Consider the following 22671-nt stretch of genomic DNA (forward strand, 5'->3'; position numbering starts at 1 on the left):
ATTAATGGCCAGAATTCATTCAAGTCATGTGGTGAAAGAAATAGCCGACACAAACTAATTATTAATTTATTGGGGTTGCGTTGTCTGAAATATCTTGTCATTGGACTTTGGAGCCAGGAGGAGTTAATAGATTCAATCCTATTGTATTGACCACAAAAATGAACGGACAAAGAGAAGAAGTAAAAGTCTATTGCATTAAAATTTCGAACATGAAGCATATTCTTTTTTCTATTTCTTAATTTCAAATACTAATTTCAATTATGAATATTTTATTATTTCTTAGGACTTATGAGCCCGCCTAGCACCTCACATGTTTAGCCAAATATTTAATTGATTTTTCATTTTACAAATAACAAATCACAAGTGTAACAGACATAATTTTTAAAAAAAATTATTGAAGTAATTTTTTCTTGTTATAACAATTATTATTATTGAACTAATTGATTCTGAGTTTGTGATGAATGAAAAAAATAATAATGATTTACATAAAAAAAATTTATGTCCATTACTTACAATTAATTATTTTAACAAATATAAAAAATATTGTGAAAAAAGAGTTATGAATATGACATTAGTCATAACAAATATATAGATAAACTTTTACCAATCACAAATGATCGATTTACACCATTTTGAGCTATGAAAATAACATATCATGTATTACTTTTTTTTTTTTCTCTCTCAAAAATATTTAACCCACTTGGCCATTTCTCTTCTATTTTTTATTTTTTTTTAAATCATCGCTCACTTTCTTTTCTAACACTACAATGATTTCTGTTGTTGATCATTTTCTTCCACCAATTCTCCTTCTTCAAGAGTCCGAGTAAAAGTAAAGAATATTTTTCAAAGAGAATATATTTTTCTCATCTATTTTTCAAGAAGAATCTGGTAATCCCGGAATTCTGTTTTCCTTGCAGAGAATTTTTTTAGTCCCAAGAGATGCTGCGTCTACCTACGACTACGAGGAATAGCAACTTCCAAACCGAAATTACCGGAGCACTCTTCTCAATAGGCCGACATCATAACCTATAATCTTTGCAGGACCCACAATTTTAGCTTTGAGCCTAACATACCTACAAGTGTAAACTATTATTTTCAAAAGTTTTTTCTTGATTTTATACCAAACCCAAAGCTAGTGAAATCAAAATCCTTTTTTTTATCCCATCATAAAAAATAAAAATAAATAAATAAAATATATATATATATATATTTTTTTTTAATACTTTCACTCTTGCTTACTTTTTTCACTCTTGCTTATTCATTCTTATACTACATAAAAAATTATGATTTTTACTATAATTATTTTATCTAATAAACTGTGATGATATGTATGTTGTATGTTATCTTTATATGAATTTATTATTATTTTTCTGTCATTTATAGTCTATTATATAAATAGTGGTGGAAAAAATTGTAAACACTTACTAAACTTTTTTGCTTCCAACATTTATTAGTTCCTATGTGGCTCCTATGTCAATGTGTTGTGTCCCCTTCAAGTTGCCCAAGCCGGCACAGTCCTTTTTGACAAGAGTATAAGATGTTTTATTAAATAATAAAATGTAAATTAGAGAGAGCAGAAACAAACAAAAAAGGTAAAAAAGATAGGGATGGCAAAGAGAGAGAGAGACAGTCATCGTGGAGATGGACTACTGCTTTCAGATTTATTCCATCGAGAAATGGATAAAAGCCACAAAAGTAGAAGCTGATCTCTATCTAACAGTTTTTGTCCCAACATAAAACCTCCATTTTCCCATTTGGGTCTTCACCATTTTTCATAAAAACCTTTACTTTTTGCATGCCTGTTTCTTAGTTCACTTCCCAATCACGCTGTTCTTCTTTTACTGTATCTGGGTCTTTGTTTGCATGTAGTACTTTGGTGATATGAGCGAGTGAGTTTTAGCAATCATGTGGGTTTTCTAAGTACATTGGCATTTGCTATTTTCTTCATGGAGGTTGGGCTGTGCATTTGTGTTGCCCTGTGCCTTTTCACAGTGGCAAATAGTGTCACAGACCCTAGTGACTTCAAAATTCTGAACGATTTCAGAGAAGGGTTGGAGAATCCAGAGCTTCTCAAGTGGCCTGGCAATGGAGATGATGACCCATGTGGCCCACCATCTTGGCCTCATGTGATCTGTTCAGGGGATAAAGTGTCACAGATTCAGGTTCAGAGTCTTGGTCTCATAGGACCTTTGCCTCAAAACTTTAACCAACTCTCAAAGCTTTCCAATTTGGGCCTTCAAAGAAACAAGTTCAATGGTTCATTGCCCACCTTTAGTGGGTTGTCAGAGTTAGAATTTGCCTACCTAGATTATAATGAATTCGATTCAATTCCCTCTGATTTCTTTGATGAACTTAGCAGTATTCGTGTTCTGGCTTTGGATTACAATCCTCTTAATGCGAGTACTGGTTGGTCTCTTCCAGATGGGTTAGCAAAATCCGTTCAATTGACAAATCTTTCTTTGGTAAATAGTAATTTAGCCGGGCCATTGCCAGAATTTCTAGGCACATTACCTTCTCTCTCAAACTTGAAGCTTTCATATAACAACTTATCTGGTGTGATTCCAGCTAGTTTTGGACAGTCATTGATGCAGATCTTGTGGCTGAATGATCAACGTGGTGGAGGGATGACTGGTCCAATTGATGTAATTGCATCAATGACTTCACTGACACAGCTTTGGCTACATGGAAACCAGTTCACGGGGACTATTCCCCAAGGCATAGGAAACCTGACATCCTTGAAAGATCTCAACCTCAATGGAAACCAACTTGTTGGTCTGATTCCTGAGAGTTTAGCAAGTTTGGAGCTTGACAACTTGGACTTGAACAATAACAGGCTAATGGGTCCAATACCAAAGTTTAAAGCTGGTAATGTTTCTTTTGCTTACAATTCTTTTTGTCAACCTGATCCTGGGATAAAATGTTCCCCTGATGTTATTTCACTTTTGGATTTTCTTGGTGATGTGAATTATCCCTCGAGTCTTGCTTCTGACTGGTCTGGTGATGACCCGTGTATTGGACCATGGTTGGGATTGAGTTGCAACCCCAATTCCCAGGTTTCTATTTTAAATTTGCCAAGACATGGGCTTAATGGTACTCTAAGTCCTTCAATTGCAAAATTAGACTCTTTGATGGAAATTAGGCTTGCAGGAAACAATTTAAATGGTATAGTCCCTGATAATTTTACTGAATTGAAATCATTGAGATTGTTGGATTTGAGCGAAAACAATCTTGAGCCACCACTACCAAAATTTCCGGGAAGTGTGAAGGTTATTACTGAGGGAAATCCTCTGTTTGTTGCTAATCAGACTGAGGCTCCACTACCTGCTAAGAATCCACCACCTGCTAAGAATCCACCACCCATGAGTCCAGATTCTCCCTCTAATAATACATCACCCCATCCCGCCTCTGCACAACAATCACCATCCTATAAACCACCTCCCCCACGTAGGGGCTCAAGCTCTAATTCTTCTAGTTCTGTTTCAGAGCAATCTCAACCAAAAAGCTCCAAAGGATTGAAAACAATAATTATTTTGGTTGGAGCTGCTGTTATTGCAGTTGTGGTTCTTCTGGTGATTATTTTATCTGTATACTGTTGTAAGAAGGGGAAACACACATTAGAAGCTCCTAGTTCCATTGTGGTTCATCCTAGAGACCCATCTGATCGAGAAAATATGGTTAAGATTGCAGTCACGAATAACACCACTGGAAGTTTGTCTACTCTAACTGGAACTAGTTCTACAAGTGACACCAGCAGCGGAACTGAAAATTCTCATGTGATTGAGTCTGGGAACCTGATCATATCTGTTCAAGTTCTCCGCAAGGTGACTAAAGATTTTGCACCAGAAAATGAGCTTGGCCGGGGTGGATTTGGAACTGTCTATAAGGGTGAATTAGAAGATGGGACAAAAATAGCCGTTAAGAGAATGGAGTGTGGGGTGATTGGCAGCAAAGCGTTGGATGAATTTGAGGCTGAAATTGCTGTTCTGTCTAAGGTTCGACACCGCCATTTGGTATCTCTGTTGGGGTACTCTATCGAAGGCAACGAAAGGATTCTTGTGTATGAGTATATGCCTCAGGGTGCTCTAAGCAGGCATCTTTTCCATTGGGAGAGCCTGAATTTGGAGCCACTATCTTGGACCAGGAGGCTCTCAATTGCATTGGATGTTGCTAGAGGAATGGAGTATCTTCATAATCTGGCTCGTGAAACCTTTATACACCGAGATCTCAAGTCTTCAAACATTCTTTTGGGTAATGACTTTCGGGCAAAAGTTTCAGATTTTGGGTTAGTCAAACTTGCTCCAGATGGTGAGAAATCTATTGCTACTAAGCTTGCTGGGACATTTGGATACCTCGCACCTGAATATGCTGGTAAGATTTTTTTTTTTTTTTTTTCCTTTTTGGCCCCCTGTGAATTCTCAATTTTGGCATTGGTTAGATATTAGATCATAGATATTGAGGATGTAAAACAAAACTACATATGCTATGATTTACTACTACTGTGAAGATAATCTTGATAACATTCTTGCATTTTGTATATAATCTCATATTTTTTATAGTTTTTAGTCAGTTCTAAGATGGCATGCCTAACCCTTCTTCTAATGCCTGTTAATTCCATTTCCAAACTGCAAAAGGAGGTAATTTGTGGTCTCAGTTGTGTAAAGCTTTTCCAATTCTGAGTATTTGAAATTAGAATTTTATTGAGTTGCTGAGGTCACAACTTAATAAAACAGGTACTGTTAAACCTAATTATAGTGGACTTAGGAAACAATAGTTCTAATTGACTTTGGAAATCCCCATTAATGATTTTTCAAAAATAATCTTGATGGTAGGAAATAAAATACTAATTACCTAATTAACTAATAATACCTAACAGAAAATCCAAGTGACCCCAAAATTAAATAAGACTAAATTAGAACAATTTTTACTTCACGCTTCCCACATTATTTAGAATGCACATTTACTTATATTTTACACCAAAGGCAAGCTTTTCTTTCCTGTTCTTGTTAATTAGTTCTATGTTTTGTTAGCCCAAAACTTTTTTCTTTTTAATATGCTTTATTTCTGAAAAAGCTCCAAGGTGATTGACAACCTGCAACATAGCTATTTCAAGTTTCTGTTTTTCTGACAAAGATTGTTCTAGTAGAGATCAAAACTAAACTGCAGATTTCAAAAAACACAACTATATGCAAGTATGTGGTGTAAAGAAATTAAAAAAGTGAATCTAAATACTGCTTCCAATGAGTATGATATGGTTATAGAATTATGACTCTGATTTAGTGTATGTCCAAATTAAACTGTTCAATTGTATTTGAATTCCAAGGTAAAAAATTTCTTGATCATCAAAGGGTCAGGATCTTTGGGTGTTCTTGAGATGATAGCCTTTTCAAAATTTCGTCTTTATATCACATGGTTTGATGCACTTATAGAGTCTCCTTATATATCGTTTCTATGGGTTTCAGTGATGGGGAAAATCACAACTAAAGCTGATGTGTTCAGCTTCGGAGTGGTGTTGATGGAACTTTTGACTGGATTAATGGCACTTGATGAGAGTCGCTCAGAGGAAAGCCGGTACTTGGCGGAGTGGTTTTGGCGAATCAAATCAAACAAAGAGACTCTTATGGCTGCCATTGATACAGCTATCGAAGTAGATGAAGAGACCTTTGAGAGCATCTCTATCATTGCTGAACTTGCTGGACATTGTACTGCGAGGGAGCCAAATCATCGGCCTGATATGGGCCATGCAGTGAATGTGCTGTCTCTACTCGTTGAAAAATGGAAGCCAATGACTGATGAATCAGAGTATATCTCTGGAATTGATTACAGTCTGCCCCTTCCACAGATGTTAAAGGCTTGGCAGGAAACAGAAAGCAATGTCAGTTTTACTAGTATTAATAGTAGCAAGGGAAGTATTCCAGCAAGGCCTACTGGATTTGCAGATTCCTTCACTTCTACTGATGGTCGATGAGTAAAGTCCCAGTCAGTTTTGATTATTGGGTTTTGATGCATTCTTCTCAAAAATGTTGGTTATTTAGTTGATCCCAATATATCTACATTGTGCTTTCAAGGAGCATCTCCTTTTGGTGATTGCACACAATAATTTCATGGTTAGAATTCAAGTGCCCAAGGTATACTTCCCTCAGTGATTCAGGATTTCATTCTTGAGCTCTGAGAACTGGAACAGTGATGTAGATAAAAGCAGTAATTTATACTTTCTTTGTTTGTTGTTCCTTGAATTATGTAGTCTGCTTTTATACCTATTTCATTTTGCTTTGTTAAGACTTGATGTCATTTAAAAACCTATCAAGCATCAATTAATTTCAGATTTTCATCATGACTTCTTGATTTTCCCCTAAATATTCTATTTCTTTTCCCTCTTAGCCAACTGTGGGAGCCCCAGGATATGCATATGGAACCCTTTAAAAAAGAATTAGAAGTATATTTATTACTAAAAAATTACATGGGTACATAAGAAATAACAGCCTACATACCATGCAGTTATGGAATGAACCATAGCTCAGTTACAGTGAGCTCATCCATCACCTAAATACCATTTTGTAAGTGTAGAGAGTATGTGTTGCATGTTTATTGATGCCCATTGGCTAGTTATCCCAGACATGAGGAAATGGAGGCCCTGCAACTAGTAAATTTTGCGTTTTGTACTTAGTTTGATCAGTTATGGACAGGGGAACCTCCCCTTAGTTTTAGAATCATATTGCAATTCGCTCTTCTTTGTTCAATAAAGATTTATTTTCTATCTTCTCCTCAAAAAAGATATAACAGCCTACATAAACTGAGCAGGCAAATCTTCCAACCAATTACAATCATCAAAAATAGAAATAAAATACTTCGTGAAAATACAGAAACACTATTAGATTTGGATGGAAGAAAATGAAACTCCGATGGCGTGCAATCCAGGCAATGTCAATAACCAAAAAAAAATTTCTCCCTCATACTTTATTCAAATATTTATAGAACTTTTATAAACTGTTAATAAAAAGGAAGCGAAATCGATTTTATCCCTATTTGCATAAAATATAAATAAAAAGATGAATGATTTAATAATAAAACTATATCTTTTTTTTTCTTTACTATTCTACCTCCCAAATGCATTAGAAAAAATATAACTCATATAGTTTATTTCATATTATTCCATAATTTTATAAACTCCTAATCATAATTTCAAAGCTGATGTACAGTGTGTTTAGGTCATAAAATTGTCGTTAAATAAGGGATTTGGATTTGAATTCTATTTATACTAAAAACTAATTGATTTCTTATCATGATGATAATGCCTAGGAAGGCCCTGCTAGGTTGTATGCCCATAGGTGCAAGATTCTTCGAAAAGGCACGAGTTGATTTGAAGACCTAAGACCTTCGCTTAGCAACGAATGAAGGGGAGCTCTTCAAGTTTCCCCAAGTGGTATTTCGTAATGTAGAGCTAGTCTGAAGTAGATTCAGGATCAGAGCAGTGGATGGGAGAGGAGAGGACACTTGGTTGCTAGCCTGAAAATTGGTGCGAGAGACTTTGAAAGTGCTAGTAAGGCTTTTTTGCAGAAGCATATAAAGTTGGGAGGAGGTTTGGTGCTTCATCAGGTAAGCTACTCAAGTTTATTATCAGCAGAAGAGAAATTGGAATCATTACGTAGTCCTATAGGGAAATGTTAATGTATAGTGTTAAAATGTTTAGAGAAGCTAACCGTTGCGCAGATACTTTTGCCAAGTTAGGAGCTAATATGGAGGATGATTTTGTTGTTTTTGCTTCTCCTCCTTCTGTAATTGCTAGTCTTTTGTTTTCGGACAAGCTGGGCATGACCCAAGATCGTATTTGTAATTCTGTGGTGGCTACCACTTAATTTTAATATAATTATCCAGTTTACCAAAAAAAAAAAAATGTTTTTTTCCCCCAAGTGTTAAGGCTCTCATTTTACTAATATACTATTCGATTCATCACTTGTTGCTCTATCAATTCTTCCGCAACCACACATTTTGCCACAAACATGTTCAAGTGGTCCACTTAAAGTAGTACACTATCTCACTTTCATATTAATTCACCATTTTTTCTTCAAAACTCACAATTGACCATATAAAATGTGTCAAAAGTTCATTCTCTTTTGCCTGAATTTTTATGAAATGTTTCATTAACTCAACTGATCATTTAGGACCATTGAAATTGTTCTAATTTTTGCCACAATTTGATGATATGTGTGACTATGATAAATTAACTACTACTTGTAACAAAAGTTGTGTCCACACACCTTCTCTTAACCTAGTATGGTACTTATTCAGAAAAAAACAAAAACAAAACCTTCACTTCCCAATTTGAATGTGACCATGACAGTACCCTAACTATTTTCACAAAAAAAAGCTAGGTGAATAAAGTAAGATCCAAAGAGAATCAACACAATAAAATTCAAACATATGGCTGATGTTGGCCCTTACCCCTAGGCCAACCAGTGCATTGGTCAATCCTATACTTTATTATCTTTTTATATTTGTGGTGAAAATCAAATCCACGTAACTATGTTCCAGATTCTATCTTTTGTAAAAAAAAAATATTTGCTACTCATCAAGAATAACAGTGAATAAAGAATACGTTAACTCATATCCAAAAAAAAAAAAAAAAAAAAAAGAATACGTTAACTCCTCTCGATTAGGATCCAAGTGCAATTCACCCACCCTTCTCTCACAATTTTTTCACTTTTCACTTTTTTTTTTTTTTACTTTTCTTAATTTTTTTTTTTTTCATTTAACCAAAAAAAAAAAACTTTTTTTCTTAATTTTTTTTAATCAATGGCTGAGATTGTTTCATAGGTATTGCAGCTCCTTTCATCTCTCTATCTAGTTCTCTTTCCATTCGATCCACTCATCAAACAAACGGTATTTTGAAGTTTGAACAACAAAATGAACGTTACCGCCTACACTAACACAGCCACTCCAACCCAACTCTCTTCTCCTCCGAAGACACCCAAACCACCACTCCCAACCCAACCCTCCTCCTTACCAAACCACCGTCACCGTGTCTCCCTCCCACAGACCAACAGGCCCACCATTGACCCTGTTGTCTCATGGACTTCTTCCATTGCTCGCCACTGCCGAAATGCCCAACTGCCCGAAGCCGCCGCAGAGTTTCAACGCATGAGACTAGCTGGGGTCGAACCCAATCACGTCACTTTCATTACGCTTCTCTCGGCCTGTGCTGATTTCCCACTTGAGAGTGTGGTTTTTGGGTCTTCAATTCATGCTTATGTTCGCAAGTTTGGTTTGCTTACAAACAATGTCATGGTCGGTACTGCAATACTCGATATGTACGCAAAATGCAGACGCGTGGATCTTGCGAGAATGGTTTTTGATGAGATGGGTGTGAAGAATTCGGTGTCTTGGAATACTATGATTAATGGGTATATGCGGAATGGGAAAGTTGAGCACGCAATACAGCTGTTTGATGAAATGCCTGAGAGAGATGCGATTTCTTGGACTGCTTTGATTGGTGGGTTTGTTAAGAAAGATCACTTTGAGCAGGCGTTGCTATGGTTCCAAGAAATGCAGCTTGCCAGAGTGGAACCGGATTATGTCACCATTATTGCAGTACTTTCCGCGTGTGCCAATTTGGGAACCCTTGGTTTGGGGCTATGGATGAATCGATTTGTTATGAAGCAAGACTTTAAGGACAATATTAGGATAAGTAACTCTTTGATAGACATGTATTCCCGATGTGGATGTATCGAATTTGCTCGTCAAATCTTTGAGAAAATGACGAAGCGAACCTTGGTATCATGGAATTCAATCATTGTAGGCTTTGCTGTTAACGGTCATGTAGAAGAAGCTCTGGAGTTCTTCGGTTTAATGCAGAAGGAAGGGTTCAAGCCGGATGGGATCAGCTTCACAGGAGCTCTTACTGCATGTAGCCATGCTGGATTAGTTGATGAGGGGCTCAAATTCTTTGATGAAATGAAGAGAGTTCATAGAATTACCCCTAGAATAGAGCACTATGGCTGCATAGTGGATCTTTATAGCCGTGCAGGCAGGTTGGAAGATGCACTGAATGTGATAGAAAACATGCCAATGAAGCCAAATGAAGTTGTGTTGGGGTCATTGCTGGCTGCTTGTAGGACTCATGGGAATGTCAGCTTGGCTGAGAGGTTAATGAATTATCTTTCTGAATTGGACCCCAGTGGCGATTCCAATTATGTTCTCCTTGCGAATATATATGCAGCCATTGGTAGGTGGGATGGTGCTAGCAAGATTAGAAGGACAATGAAGGCCCGTGGAATACAAAAGAAACCGGGATCTAGTTCAATTGAAATTGATTGTAGCATTCACGAATTTGTGGCTGGCGATAACTGCCATGCTGAAACAGATAGCATTCATGCAATGTTAGAGCTTCTGTCCCTTGAACTGAAACTATGTGGTTATGTACCTCAGACCTTTGAAAATGAATCTTATGAAGATGATTAAAACACATTATTGAGGTTTAGCAACAGACACAAGAATGTAATATATGTTTTTTGTGAACTGCTGATCAAGCTAAAGAGTAAAGACATCATATTTTTCGCCTATAAATTTCTGTTTTAGATTGATTGCATGTGAAATGTTTTTAGCTTCAGAACCATGACTAATTAATCTATTCAGGAAATGAAAGAAGAAGAATATCCAAACAAATTTTACATTAAAGTTATTTTTTTCTTTATTAAAAGAAAGCATGTGTAACATGTGTGATAACATTTTTTTTTTTTTTTTTTGTCTACGGAACCAACCAAAGTGTTACAAAAGGAACAATCTAGTCATTTCTTTAACCTCACAGGTTTGAAATTTCAAATTAAAAAATAATAGTAAGAGATCAGTTTGATTTTGAATCAAAATTCAGGGATATTTTTTGCATTTTCTTTAAATTAGATTGAGTCTCTTTCACCACAATGCAAAGCTAATGATCCAAAAATGGCAGATGTTACAAGTATATATGGATACACATACACAAATATATGGATATACACATACATGTATATATGTATGGATACACAAGTATATATTTTAATGCAAAATGGAAGACTCCAAAAGGAAGAACGATATATGTATAGAAAGAGTCAGTCAATCTTGCCATACTGTTGTAACTAGAGCTACAAAAGAAAGAATGACATACAGGGAACCAATCATAATGAAGCCTGAATGTGAAGGTGAATGAAAGCCAATACATCGTCATAGTCTACATAGAAAATAAAATTGCTAATTCAATATTTCTGTACAAGCATATTATGTTATTAGCGAAGCTAGGTATGGAACTAAAAAAAATTACACTAAAAAATAGATCCTTACAGAGCTTAATTGAGCAGATTATGATGATGATAATTGTCATAATCTCAAATCAATCATTATTCACAACTCACAACCTCAATCCCTTGAAAAAGACACAATAACGAACATAACACTGTATAAAGAAAGAAGTGTGTCACCTTAAAATTTATGAATATATTCTTGAAAAGTATAATGATCTCTATTTGTTGGCCAAACTATCCGAACGGCTCCTTTCCCCAATTTTGGACATTTTAATAGTAGCTTCAGTTCAGCTCTTCTACCACTCATGAAATACCAACCCCTTTTATCTTCTGGTCAATGTAACAACTTGTAGCGTGTTCTTATCATCCCTCACCGATCAATATCACTTAAATATTGATAGCAAGGTCATCAAGAAACACTTAAACCATGCAAAGGAAGAGCAAAGAAACCAAAGAATTTATGGTATACTTTGATATGGCATTTCCATGAGTTGCCACCAAAAGGTATTTCTCAAAAGAAGAAGCTGGCAAAGGTGAAATGAGCACTCTTATCTGTTCGCTTGCTAAATGCTTCAGCTCCAGAAATGACTTTCAATTTTCATGGTGATCCAAGAAGTCAAAATGTCTTCCCCAACATAGCTTCTTGAACTATAGAACTCATTCAAGCAACAATCTTAAGTCCATGCAGGAAAATGATTCACAAAGATTCTACACTCAATTGCTTCCCATAAACCTTCTCTGCCACCCTCTCAGCCACCTCCAGCTTCCCATGAATTCTACAAGCAGCCAACAATGCGGCCCAAAGAGCTTCATCAGGCTCTATCTCCATTCCAAAAATCAACTTTTCCGCTTCCTCCACCTGGCCTACCCTCCCCAACATATCCACCATACACGTATAGTGCTCCAGCCCTGGTTTAACCCCAAACCTCCCCTGCATCATCTTGAAATACTCCCTCCCTCTGTCTGTCAAACCACCATGACTACATGCTGTCAGTACCGTCGTAAAAGTCACGCCATCCGGCCTCTCATTAGCCTCCAACATTCTATCAAACAACCCAAACACTTCACTAAACAACCCATGCATCCCATACCCTGCCATCATCGCTGACCAAGAAATCTCATTCCTCACAGGCATTCCATCAAACACCTTACGCCCATTTTCCAAATCACCACACTTAACATACATTGTTATCAACGCGTTCGAATTTCCCAAATCTAAGGTAAACCCATTAACCAAAACCGCATTGTGGACTTGCCGGCCAAGCCGTAGAGCCGATAACCCGGCGCACGATTTAAGCACAACGGGCAAGGTGTGGCGGTCAATGGGTTTGGCAGCAAGGAGCATTTGGCGAAAAAGGGAGAGAGAGTGAGAGAAGAGACTGAGAGATGAGTAGGCTCTGATGAGAGTGTTGAAAAGGTAAGTGGGTCGGCGAGTGGCAAAGGAGAAAAGAAGGTTAGCTTGGTGAAGTTGGGCACAGGAGGCGTAGGAGGAGATGAGCTTAGTTCGGATGAAGTCGTGAGGTGAAATGCCGAGTCTAATTGTTCGGGCGTGAAGACGTTTGAGATTTTGGAGGTTTTTGGTGGAAGAGCAAGCGTCGAGGAGTGTTGCGTACAAGGGTACGATGTCACGAGTGGATGCCATGTTAACTCTTACTTCTAAGAGCAACGCATGCAATAACATAACAGAGATCTTCTAGGGATTAGTATTATTTCTTATTAGCTGCAAATAGTTCTAAACTTCAACAAGAGAGTAGTTGTCTGAATTTGAAAATTTTTTATGAAAAATGTTATTTACATTTTTTACAGTTTTTTTTTTTTTTTTTCATAAAAAATTTTCTAAAATAAATGATTAACAGCTTAAATGCATGCAATAACAGAACCGTACAAAATTTATTAAGGAAAAGATCCGCAGCCACAATCATTTGCCTTCACTACCTACAAAATAACTGAGGGGAGAGAGAAGATGGCGATGGCATTGGGACAATTACAAAAGGGGGCCCAAGTTTCAAGAGAATCAACTAAATAGTTTAAAGATCTAAGAGCATTAGAGTTGTAAACTCCGGATATCCTATTTTTTAAGCATTAAACCACTAAGTACATGCATTACCCAGGTGTTTATTTGGTAATTTTTTTTCAATCCTGCTACAATACACGTCTACATTTACACTTTACTATTCATAGATTGTAAAACTAAATATCATTATTTTATTCTGACTCTCCCTCATCTTTGTCTTCCTCACTCCCTTCTCTTCTCCCTCTTCTCTTTGTTTCTCCCTTTTTTTTGTCTATCCTCTCTCTATTTCTCTATCTTCTCTGTCGCTCTCTCTCTAGTTGCCAACATAGGTGGGTTGTTGCCATAGGTCGGTTTTGGTCATGGGTTGGTGGATTTTAGTCTTAGGTTTGCTGATTGGAGTGATGGTGTGGTGTGGTGAGGTGGAGACCGGCGTGGTGGCATGGTTGTCGATTAGTTTGGCCTGGTGGGTTTCTAGATTGTCATGGTTGACAGCATGGTGGTGTGGTTGTCAATGAGATTGGTGTGGTGGGTTTTTTTTTTTTTTTTTTTTTTTTTTTTTTTTTTTTTTTAACTCTTGGTGGTTCTTGTGGTTGCTATTTCTTGTGGTTTTTGTTGGTGGTGGGTTTGGTGGTTTTTTTTAACGGGTTTTGGTGGTTGTTTTAATGGTTTTGGTGGTTGGCATGGTGGTGGCTATTGTGGTTGTGGTGGTGGTTGTTGGCCGGCAGCGTGGTGGGTTTGCTAGATGGCAGTGGTGGTTAGTTTTTTTTCTTGGTGGTAGCTAGGTTTTTTTAAAATATTTTTTATGGTGGTGGTAAGCTTTTAGACACAAGGAAATGGAGAGGAAAAATGGGTTGATGGTGATGGTTTTGGTTGTGTTGATGCCGGTGGTTGATGGGGGTGGTGGTTAGATTTTTTCCTTGTGGTGGCTGGGTTTTTTTAATTATTTTTTATGAAGAGGGAGAGAAAGAGAAAGAGTTGGTGAAAATAATATTTTAATGAATAGATGAGATAATTAAGAAATGGGATATTTGGTGTGGTGTAAAATGAATTTTTTTTTAAATACCGGATGCTAATGCTCTAATAACATGGGAAAAAGATCATACAAGTTGATGAAGCAGAAAACTGCCGCTCGTCAGTATGCTCCTCATCACTGGTATGGACAATTGTCAGTACCTGTTTCAAAGAAACAGTGAAAGAGGGCACCTAAGGTCCCGAGGGAGCCTCTGATGCTTAAGTTAGTTTACCTCCTTGAAAAATAGAATAAAGTAAGACATAGTCTGAGTATAGTGCGTAAGTGTATGCGTTCATCCCTGCTCATTTGTTGTTATTTGCCTTATATAGCATGTTTGTCAAAAAATGCTCGGAGCATTTATTGTGCCAGACGTTGGAGGCTTTAAATAGCCTGTTGAATGCCATTATATCCTTGTTTAAAGTCTTGTAACAATTTTACAACGATCAGCTTAGCTGTCTGAGGCTGTCTGCTGAAGCCCGTAACGTCTAGACCTTGTTAAGGAAAGGATTTAGAGCCGGATCGTTAATGTGTGTAACGGTTATCAGTGTTACTGACGACCCATTTTACTAACAATCTGCAATCTCACAATCAACCAAATTCACTGAAGGTCTGCTGATTAAATATGGCTCTTTAGTTGCCCCCTTATTCCTTAGTCGTTCCTTCTTTGAGACAAGTAGAGGAATAACTCTGGTGTTTTCTGATTACTTTTCCTTTTCCTGAAATTTCCATCCTATCTCATTAATGGAGACGCGATTTTTTGTCAAGTACTGGCCACGTGTAGTTCATGCCTTGGTTGTGCATGTGAGGGTTTTTATGTGTTTTGAGCTTTTGGCGCCATAAATCAAGCTTTTCTTTTTAGAAAAAAGAAAACTCTTTATCTTCTTTCTTCCTCTTTCTGCGCCAATTTCATATTTGAGGTCTGAAGTATCAAAACTCCTTACTTCTCAAAATCTCGGTAAGATTCTCCTTCTTAGAACTCCATTTATGGTTTATTTGTCTTTGGTTCGACGTGAGTGTCCTTCTGTTTCCTTCTTCTTTGCTAGATTAGGAGTTTTTCTTGAGAAGTCTGGTCGAAAACATCCTCGAGTTAGGTCGTTTCTTCCCCGTGATTGTGCTGCTTTTAGGCCAGTGCTTCTCAATTTTTACCCCTTGATTTCTTATCACGTAGAAATGGGTGATAGAGAAATTGAGGCTAGGGTTGGTGAATCCGAGTCTAGTTCCTCTTCTAGCAACAATTTCATTTTTGAAATTACTCCGGCAAAGCCATCCTCTTCTTTGAGATCTTCAGTTCCTTCTAAACTTCCCAAGTGTTCAACTCCTTCTTCACGTAATCGCTCATCTTTGCGAGCTTCTTCATCCTCGTCTGTGACTCCATTCCATGCTCTTTCTGAGGAATATTTCTTAGATGGTAAGGATTTGGAATCCATTAGGGGAAGATTCCAAATTCCTAGCGAGGTCATCTCTAGGCTGCCTCATAATGGTGAGAAAGCTTGTAGCTTTGCTCACAGGAAGGTAAGCTTTTATAAGGTTGCTTTCTCCTATGGATTAAGGTTTCCTGTTCACCCTTTCATACACCACCTTCTGTCCAATCTTAATATTGCTCCTGGGCAACTTCTTCCTAATGCCTGGAGGACAGTCATCAGTTGTATGGCCATATGGTTCATGGTTCATGACGGGGAGATGATCACCCTGAATGAATTTCTGTTTTTATATAAGTTGAAACCTTCTACCTACTACGGGTACTTTGAACTCTCTCCTTGGGATAAGCAAACCAAGGTAGTCCTTGAATTTCCTACTTCTTTTCATGATTGGAAATCATGTTACTTTTTTATGTCTGGAGAATTTAAGATGTTGAGAAACGACCTTTAGGGTGAGGTCCCAAGGTTATTGCAAATATGGGAAATACCCACTATTGGTGTGCTCTTTTTCTCTTCTTGTTTCTATTTTATTTTCGTTTTGCTCATTTCTTATTTTCTAACCTTCTTTCTTATTTGCTTTGCAACTGTTAAACGACCTGAGTTGAAGGAGCGATACCAAGGACGTGTTGAAGCTACTTTGGAGTTTGCTCTTACTCTTTCGTTTGAGGACTTTAAGGGTCTTGTAGGTGCTCGTCGGTCATACGAATGTTGTCTTAGACCTAAACCTTCCTAATTAGTGCTGAAATTCCTCTCAAGGAAAGGAGTATGCTCGCTTTTTTTTTTTTTTTAACTTTTGAATGATGAGAAATTTTCCTTATACTGACGATTACGCACTTCTTATGACGAGGAATCTCATTATAATGACGAGCGTCCGTCTTTTGCAGAGATGGCAACTAGGCAAAGTAAGGAAAAGTACGCTCATCTAAGAAGCATGAACAGTGAGCCGCTGTCTTCGTTGGCCCCTAATGCAAAGAGGCGAAAATTTGGCGAAGGAAAGTTTGAAAGGCCTACCCCTCTGGCCTTGTTCCAGGCTCCTGTTTCCCAAACTCTTTCTCTGAAGGTAGTGGCTACACTTCCTTCATCGGTCATCGCTCCTCCCGTCACTCATTCCAAAGGGAAAGGCAAGGTTGGGAAAAGTGTTTGGGAGGACCCAGCCACCGCCGTTGGCCGAGCCCACAATGTCGTCACTGGTGAGGAGCTAAGGGGCCTTTCTACTGTACCTTCTCACAAGCTTGTTAGTCATCATATTCACAAATTGGTATAGGTATGTTATTTGTTTTTTCCTTTAGCGCTTCTTTGGATTTCATTCTGCAAAGATGTGAGATTTGGCTATGTCTTTGTCTTCTAGGTCCTTGGTGAGTCCCTTCGACTGACGACTGACTACCTGATTGTTGAGTAGAAAGTGGTCATTGCTCAATCTAAGGCCGAGTCTGCTGAGGTTGAAAGTTCTCGTCTGAGAAAGGACTTAGTGGAAGCTATGGTCCAGGCCGTGAAATCCAAGGAGAAGGCGAATGAGCTCAAAAAGGCTTTAAAGGTTGAGAAGAAGCTCGTTGCTCAAAAGGATGATGAACTCCAAGCTGCTCTCCTCCAAACTACTGAGGCAAGAGACGAGGTGATTGCTCAATTCCAAGAGTCCGATCATTTCTCCGACCTTCTTTTCTCCCAGTATTTCAAGGGCTTTGAACTTCTCCGTAGGTGGATGTTGAAGCACCAGGGTGAAGCCATTAACCTCTCAGCTTTGGATTTTGAAGTCGTGGACACAAAAATGATTGCTGATGAAGCCTAGGAGGAGGAGAGACGAGTTGCTGAAGAATTTGCTTCTATTCTTATTGAAATTGAAACTGAAGTTGAAGTTAAGACAACTGCTGGCGGGGAGGAGGTTGCTACTGCTGTTAGAGGAGGTGATGCTACTGATGAGGGTGTTGATGGACAAACCATCACTGCATCTACAGATCATCCCTTAGGGCAAGCTTAGTTCTTTTTTATTTCCATTATTTCAAAGTTATGAACAATGGGTGCCTCCTATTTTGAGGCTTTTATTTCCAAACAACGATTGCCTTCATGTTTTGAGGCTTTAAAAAAAAAACAATGGTCGCCTCTTTGTTTGAGGCTTTTACATTTCATGCTTTCTTTGCCATCATGCTTTTCGCTTTAACACTTTTGCTATCATGCTTTATGCTTTAAAGCTTGCTATTTGAACCTTGGTGTCATTCCCTTAGGAATTTTACAGCTTTGAGGTTTGCCATGAGATCAATAGAGTTTGTAACATTGTCATGCTACAAATAAGCTATCAGAGCTTTATAGAGATAACATAAGCTAACCGTCTTTAAACTCGTTGATAGAGTTGGAATAATGTATATTTGAGCTTTAAGCTCGCCAATAAAAGACATAGTTCAAGCTTGTTCGTGAAGTTTAGCTTACCAATTGAGTTTGTACCATCAATTGTGGTGAAAACATGTTGTTGAAGCTTTGTAAGGTGTCACAAGCTGGCTATGTGGACTTATGCTCGTCAGTGAAGTTTGCAGTTTTGAGATGACGTAAACTGACTACTGACGAGTTAATAGTAGAGTTCATATCACTGCGTAGGTTTAAACTAGCTACTAAAGATTTGCTCTTTCATAATGGGGTTTGTACCTCAAAGCTGATCTTGGCAATAGAGTTTGTATCATAAATTGCCAACTTGAATTGATACCCATCGGCGGAATCTTCTTTGATGTAGATTGACCACTTGAGCTTATGCTCTTTAGTAGAATCGATAACTATTGACGAGTTAACAATAGAGTTCTTATCATTGCGTAGGTTTAAATTGGCTACTAAAGATTTGCTCTTTCATAATGGGGTTTATACCCCAGAATTGATCTTGGCAATAGAGTTTGTATCATAGATTGCCAACTTGAATTGATACTCATCAGTGGAATCTGCTTTAATGTAGATTGACCGCTTGAGCTTATGCTCTTCAGTAGAATCGGTATCATTGGTCTGATGTAGATTGACTACCTGAGCTTATGCTTATCTGTGGAATCTTAACCGACAACTTGATGTAGATTGACTACTTGAGCTTTGATGATGCAAAAAAAAATCAACAATTGAGCTCCTCGTCGTAATAGATGGACGATGCTGTGAATGGGGTCGTCTCTGTAGGTGAAAAATCCTGCAATATGGACTGAGGGGAAGAGTAACACGCTGGTGTAGCGCCAGCCAAACTGCCTCCGATGCTTAAGTTAGTAAAGGAGAAAAATTCTATAGTGAAAAATTAGTTGAGAGTGATTTCATAGTGTATTTGTGTGTGCCTTTAACTTCTGTTGTCTTCTCTTTTATAGTTATGTGCCTCATTAATGGGCAATGATGTGCTGCATTTATGCTCAACGGCTAGTGTTTTACAAAATCTTTGTCTGGAGATCACAGCTCATTATGTGACCATTGCTCCATCCGTTACATTTCATCATCAATGTGCGTAATAAATGCATAACGTCTTCTTTGGGTGAATGACAATCTGCATATAATGACGACCACAAATTTCTAGTTCATCAACTACCCCCTTTGTTTGTTTTCTCGTCTTTTAGATGAGATGAGAACAAATTCGTCTGACACTTCGTATTTCATGTACTACGCATTTATGATGACTTGATGTCTGAGTGATTGGGCACCACGTGTACGGCTAGGATGTACTCGACATGTGAACATGTTTTGGCTTTCCCGCTTGGGTTTTGGCCGCTTGTTTTGCATTTTTCCCTCCTCTTTCGTTTCTTCTGTATTTTTCCTTATTCAGTTTTCTGTTCTAGAGTTTGTCTCTCCTCCGAGTTTCCTTTCTCTGTTCTGCGTTTCCTAGTAAGTCCTTTGCGCTTCTTCTTCTTTTCTGATTCTTCCATGGTAGATTATTCTGCTGTTAGAGCAGATTGTCCTTTGATAGCTTTCTTTTTTACTCATTTAGGTAGTTTACTTGAGTCCGTAGAAGGGGAGCGTCTTGAGAGGGTCAATACCTTCGTAGGGAAGGATTGTCCGTATCCTTTTGTCCTTTCTTCTTTGTTTCCTTTAGTCTCCCATTATGCTGAGGTAGCTAGGTTGCTGAGGATGTCTGAGGTAAGGTCTAGTGACCTGGAGATGAGGTTATCCTCGTCTGATAAACGTGTAGTCTCGAAGGCCACTTCTATTTCCACCCCTTATAAATCCTGGAACATCTTGAGTTCCCTTATGGGAAAAGACGAGTAGCGAATCAGGGATAGGTTCCAGTTCCCTGACTCTATAAAAGTTAGGATCTTGAGTGACAAAGAAGCTTGTTACTCTTATGTCGATGAGGTTTGTTTTTACGAGGCCGATTTTGCCAGTGGCCTTCGTTTCCCTATTCATCCCTTCATTAGGGAACTATTTTCTTATTTGCATCTCATTCCGGCATAGCTAGTGCCTAACTCTTGGCAGATCCTTGTTTCTTGCATGGTGGTGTGGATGTCCGTCAATGATGGTGATGTCATTAGGAGGGACGAGTTTCTCCATTTTTATTGTTTGAGGAAATCTAAGGACCCCGGCTATTATAAGTTTAAGTTGTAGGATATGGCTTCTAGGTTAATCCTTGATTACCCATCGTCTCTCCGAAACTAGTAGCCAAATTTCCTTTTTATCTCTGGAAGTGATTGGGAGTTCGTCCCTGGTGAGGACCTGGATGAAGCCCTCAAGTTTTTTCGTAGTTGGGGAGTTCTTGTGTCTGTGGTGTCTGGTGTGTCTTTCTCGTCTTTTCAATTGTTTTTCCCCCTTTTTTTATGAGTGACAATGATAGATGGCTTACTGGTACTCTTGTTTTGCAGTTTCCCAGCGTCCTCATCTGAAGAAGAGGTACCAGTGTCACGCTGAGAAAGCAAAGGAGTATCTTGAGTCCGTCAAAGATTTTGATGAGCTTGTTTCTCCTCAGTCCTTGTATTTACACTTTTTGGGTCCAGAACCGTCTACAAAGGTTCGGAAGAATTTGGAAGTTATGAGAAAAAGTACATGTTTCTACCTTTTTCTTTCTTTTCTTTTTCCTTTTTTTTTTTAAACTTTTTTCCTTGTCCTTTCAGGAATGACGACTAGATTTAGCAAGCAGAAATTAGCAAAGGCCCAAAAGAAGAAGGCCAAGGGTGGCACCGTCAGTGGTCTCTTGTCCAAGAAGAAGATTGGTGACGTTTCTAAGAAAGACCCTGCGTCGACAATTCCTCCTTCTCACTCACCTGCTAAGCACCTTGCCTCTCCTACTTCGTCACTAGAGATGATTGCCTCTAGTGGAGAGGAGATTAGGAAGAAGAAAAAAGCTAATGGTAAATCTTTCCTTCCTACCTTTTGGGATGATGCTGACACAGCAGCTTTAAAGGCCCAAGAGGCACTTTTGTGGATGATCTGAGCCCTCCAATGGCGAAGTCATCCAATGAGGTGATGTCATCTCACATCCAAAAGCTTGTGCAAGTATGTGTCGTTGGTCATCTCTGCTTCTTCTTTTTCCTTTGCTTTACTTCAGTTGAGAGAAAATTTCTTTGTAGGCTTTGGGGGAGTCCCTATTCGTCTCCGAGAAGCTCTTGGATTTAGAAAAGAAAGTGGCCACATCTAAGCCTTTGGTCAAATCTTTATCTGCTGAGAATGAGACGCTTACGAACAAGGTTGCTATTTTCACTGCCAAAGCTGAGAATGACAAGGAGCCTATGGCAACCTTGGATAAAAGCCTACAAGTGGAGAAGGACTTCTGCAAGCTAAACGACAAGCAAATTGGTGACCTGGAGCTGAAGCTACAAAACGTTAGGGCCACGATGGTACAAGATTTTAAAGACTCTGATGAGTATTCTGATGAATTGTGCAAGTACTACATGGAGGGCTTTGATCTTCTCGTGAAGTGGATGGCAAAGCACCATCCTAGCTTGGACCTTTCTGGCTTAGCCGTGGACGACGTCGAGAAAGAGCTCATGTGCTCTAAGGCTATAGCGAAAAACGTGGTAGAGGAAGCCACAGACGTTGCTGAAAGAATAAAGGAGGCCACTATTATAACCCTTGCAGACCCTGTCCCTGATAAGCAATAATCTTTACTTTTTCTTTTCATTTTTTTTTTTTTAAAATTTCTTTGCAAGGCAAGAACAATATTTCTCTTTGGGCCTGTTGTTTTGGGCAACTAAACAATTCCTTTGGACCCGTTGTTTTGGGCAACTAAATAATTTCTTTGACGATTATAGATAGGTTTATGGATTTCCTGCTTTTAGCTGTAGTAAACAACTCTTTTATGCTTGGACAACCCTTTAAGATGATGTTAGTTGTGTTAAGACAATGTTTTAGCTTGCATTTGAGCAGCTTTTTCATACTTAGCTTGTATATGAATAGATTTTTACCTTAGGTTGTGTTGGAATGATTTTTTATTGAGTCATATTCGAATGACGGTCTTAGTTGTGTTTAAACAACTTGGTACTTTTTAGCTATGTTTAAACAGTTTTTTATTGAGATATGTTTGAATGACAATCTTAGTTTTGTTTGAACAACTTAATATTTTTTAGCGGTGTTTAATTAGCTTTTTCTTAAGTCATATTTAAATAACAATCTTAGTTGTGTTTGAACAACTTAGAATTTTTTAGCTGTGTTTCAATAGTTTTTTCTCAAGTCATGTTTGAATGACTATCTTAGTTGTGTTTGAACAACATAGTATTTTTTAGTTATGTTTGAACAGTTTTTCTTGAATCATGTTTGAATGACAGTCTTAGTTATGTTTGAACAACTTAGTATTTTTTAGCTGTATTTAAACAGCTTTTTTATTGAGTCATGTTTGAATGTTTTGTTTGAACAACTTAGTATTTTTTAGCTGTGTTTGAATAGCTTTTTCTTAAGTCATGTTTAAATGACGATCTTATTTGTGTTTGAACAACTTAGAATTTTTTTGCTGTGTTTCAACAGCTTTTTCTCAAGTCATGTTTGAATGACGATCTTAGTTATGTTTAAACAACATAGTATTTTTTA

At 37.9% G+C, this 22671-nt stretch overlaps 3 protein-coding genes across 4 annotated transcripts; 2 read left to right on the top strand and 1 right to left on the bottom strand.

Moving 5' to 3' along the window:
• The first annotated feature begins 1580 nt into the window (after positions 1–1580).
• LOC115982483 (receptor protein kinase TMK1-like) lies at positions 1581–6323 on the top strand. The gene is made up of 2 exons (XM_031105095.1): positions 1581–4368; positions 5460–6323. Exons 1-2 carry the CDS (start codon positions 1947–1949, stop codon positions 5963–5965), a joined length of 2928 nt encoding a protein of 975 aa, XP_030960955.1. The 5' UTR covers positions 1581–1946; the 3' UTR covers positions 5966–6323.
• A 2475-nt stretch (positions 6324–8798) lies between these two features.
• LOC115982492 (pentatricopeptide repeat-containing protein At1g05750, chloroplastic) lies at positions 8799–10464 on the top strand. Its single transcript, XM_031105106.1, has one exon. It carries the CDS (start codon positions 8902–8904, stop codon positions 10453–10455), a length of 1554 nt encoding a protein of 517 aa, XP_030960966.1. The 5' UTR covers positions 8799–8901; the 3' UTR covers positions 10456–10464.
• On the bottom strand, positions 10260–13018 carry LOC115982503 (putative pentatricopeptide repeat-containing protein At3g11460, mitochondrial). 2 transcript variants are annotated; one of them, XM_031105116.1, is made up of 3 exons: positions 11448–13018; positions 11138–11200; positions 10260–10348 (listed from the first exon to the last, which is right to left on the bottom strand). In XM_031105116.1, exon 1 carries the CDS (start codon positions 12949–12951, stop codon positions 11968–11970), a length of 984 nt encoding a protein of 327 aa, XP_030960976.1. In that variant the 5' UTR covers positions 12952–13018; the 3' UTR covers positions 10260–10348; positions 11138–11200; positions 11448–11967. The 2 variants fall into 2 exon arrangements, with proteins under 2 accessions (XP_030960976.1, XP_030960984.1); XM_031105124.1 differs by lacking the exon at positions 11138–11200 and having other exon boundaries at positions 10282–10348.
• Positions 13019–22671: the final 9653 nt, after the last annotated feature.

This window comes from Quercus lobata, chromosome 1 (assembly GCF_001633185.2).
Source record: "Quercus lobata isolate SW786 chromosome 1, ValleyOak3.0 Primary Assembly, whole genome shotgun sequence".
Lineage (NCBI taxonomy): Eukaryota > Viridiplantae > Streptophyta > Magnoliopsida > Fagales > Fagaceae > Quercus > Quercus lobata.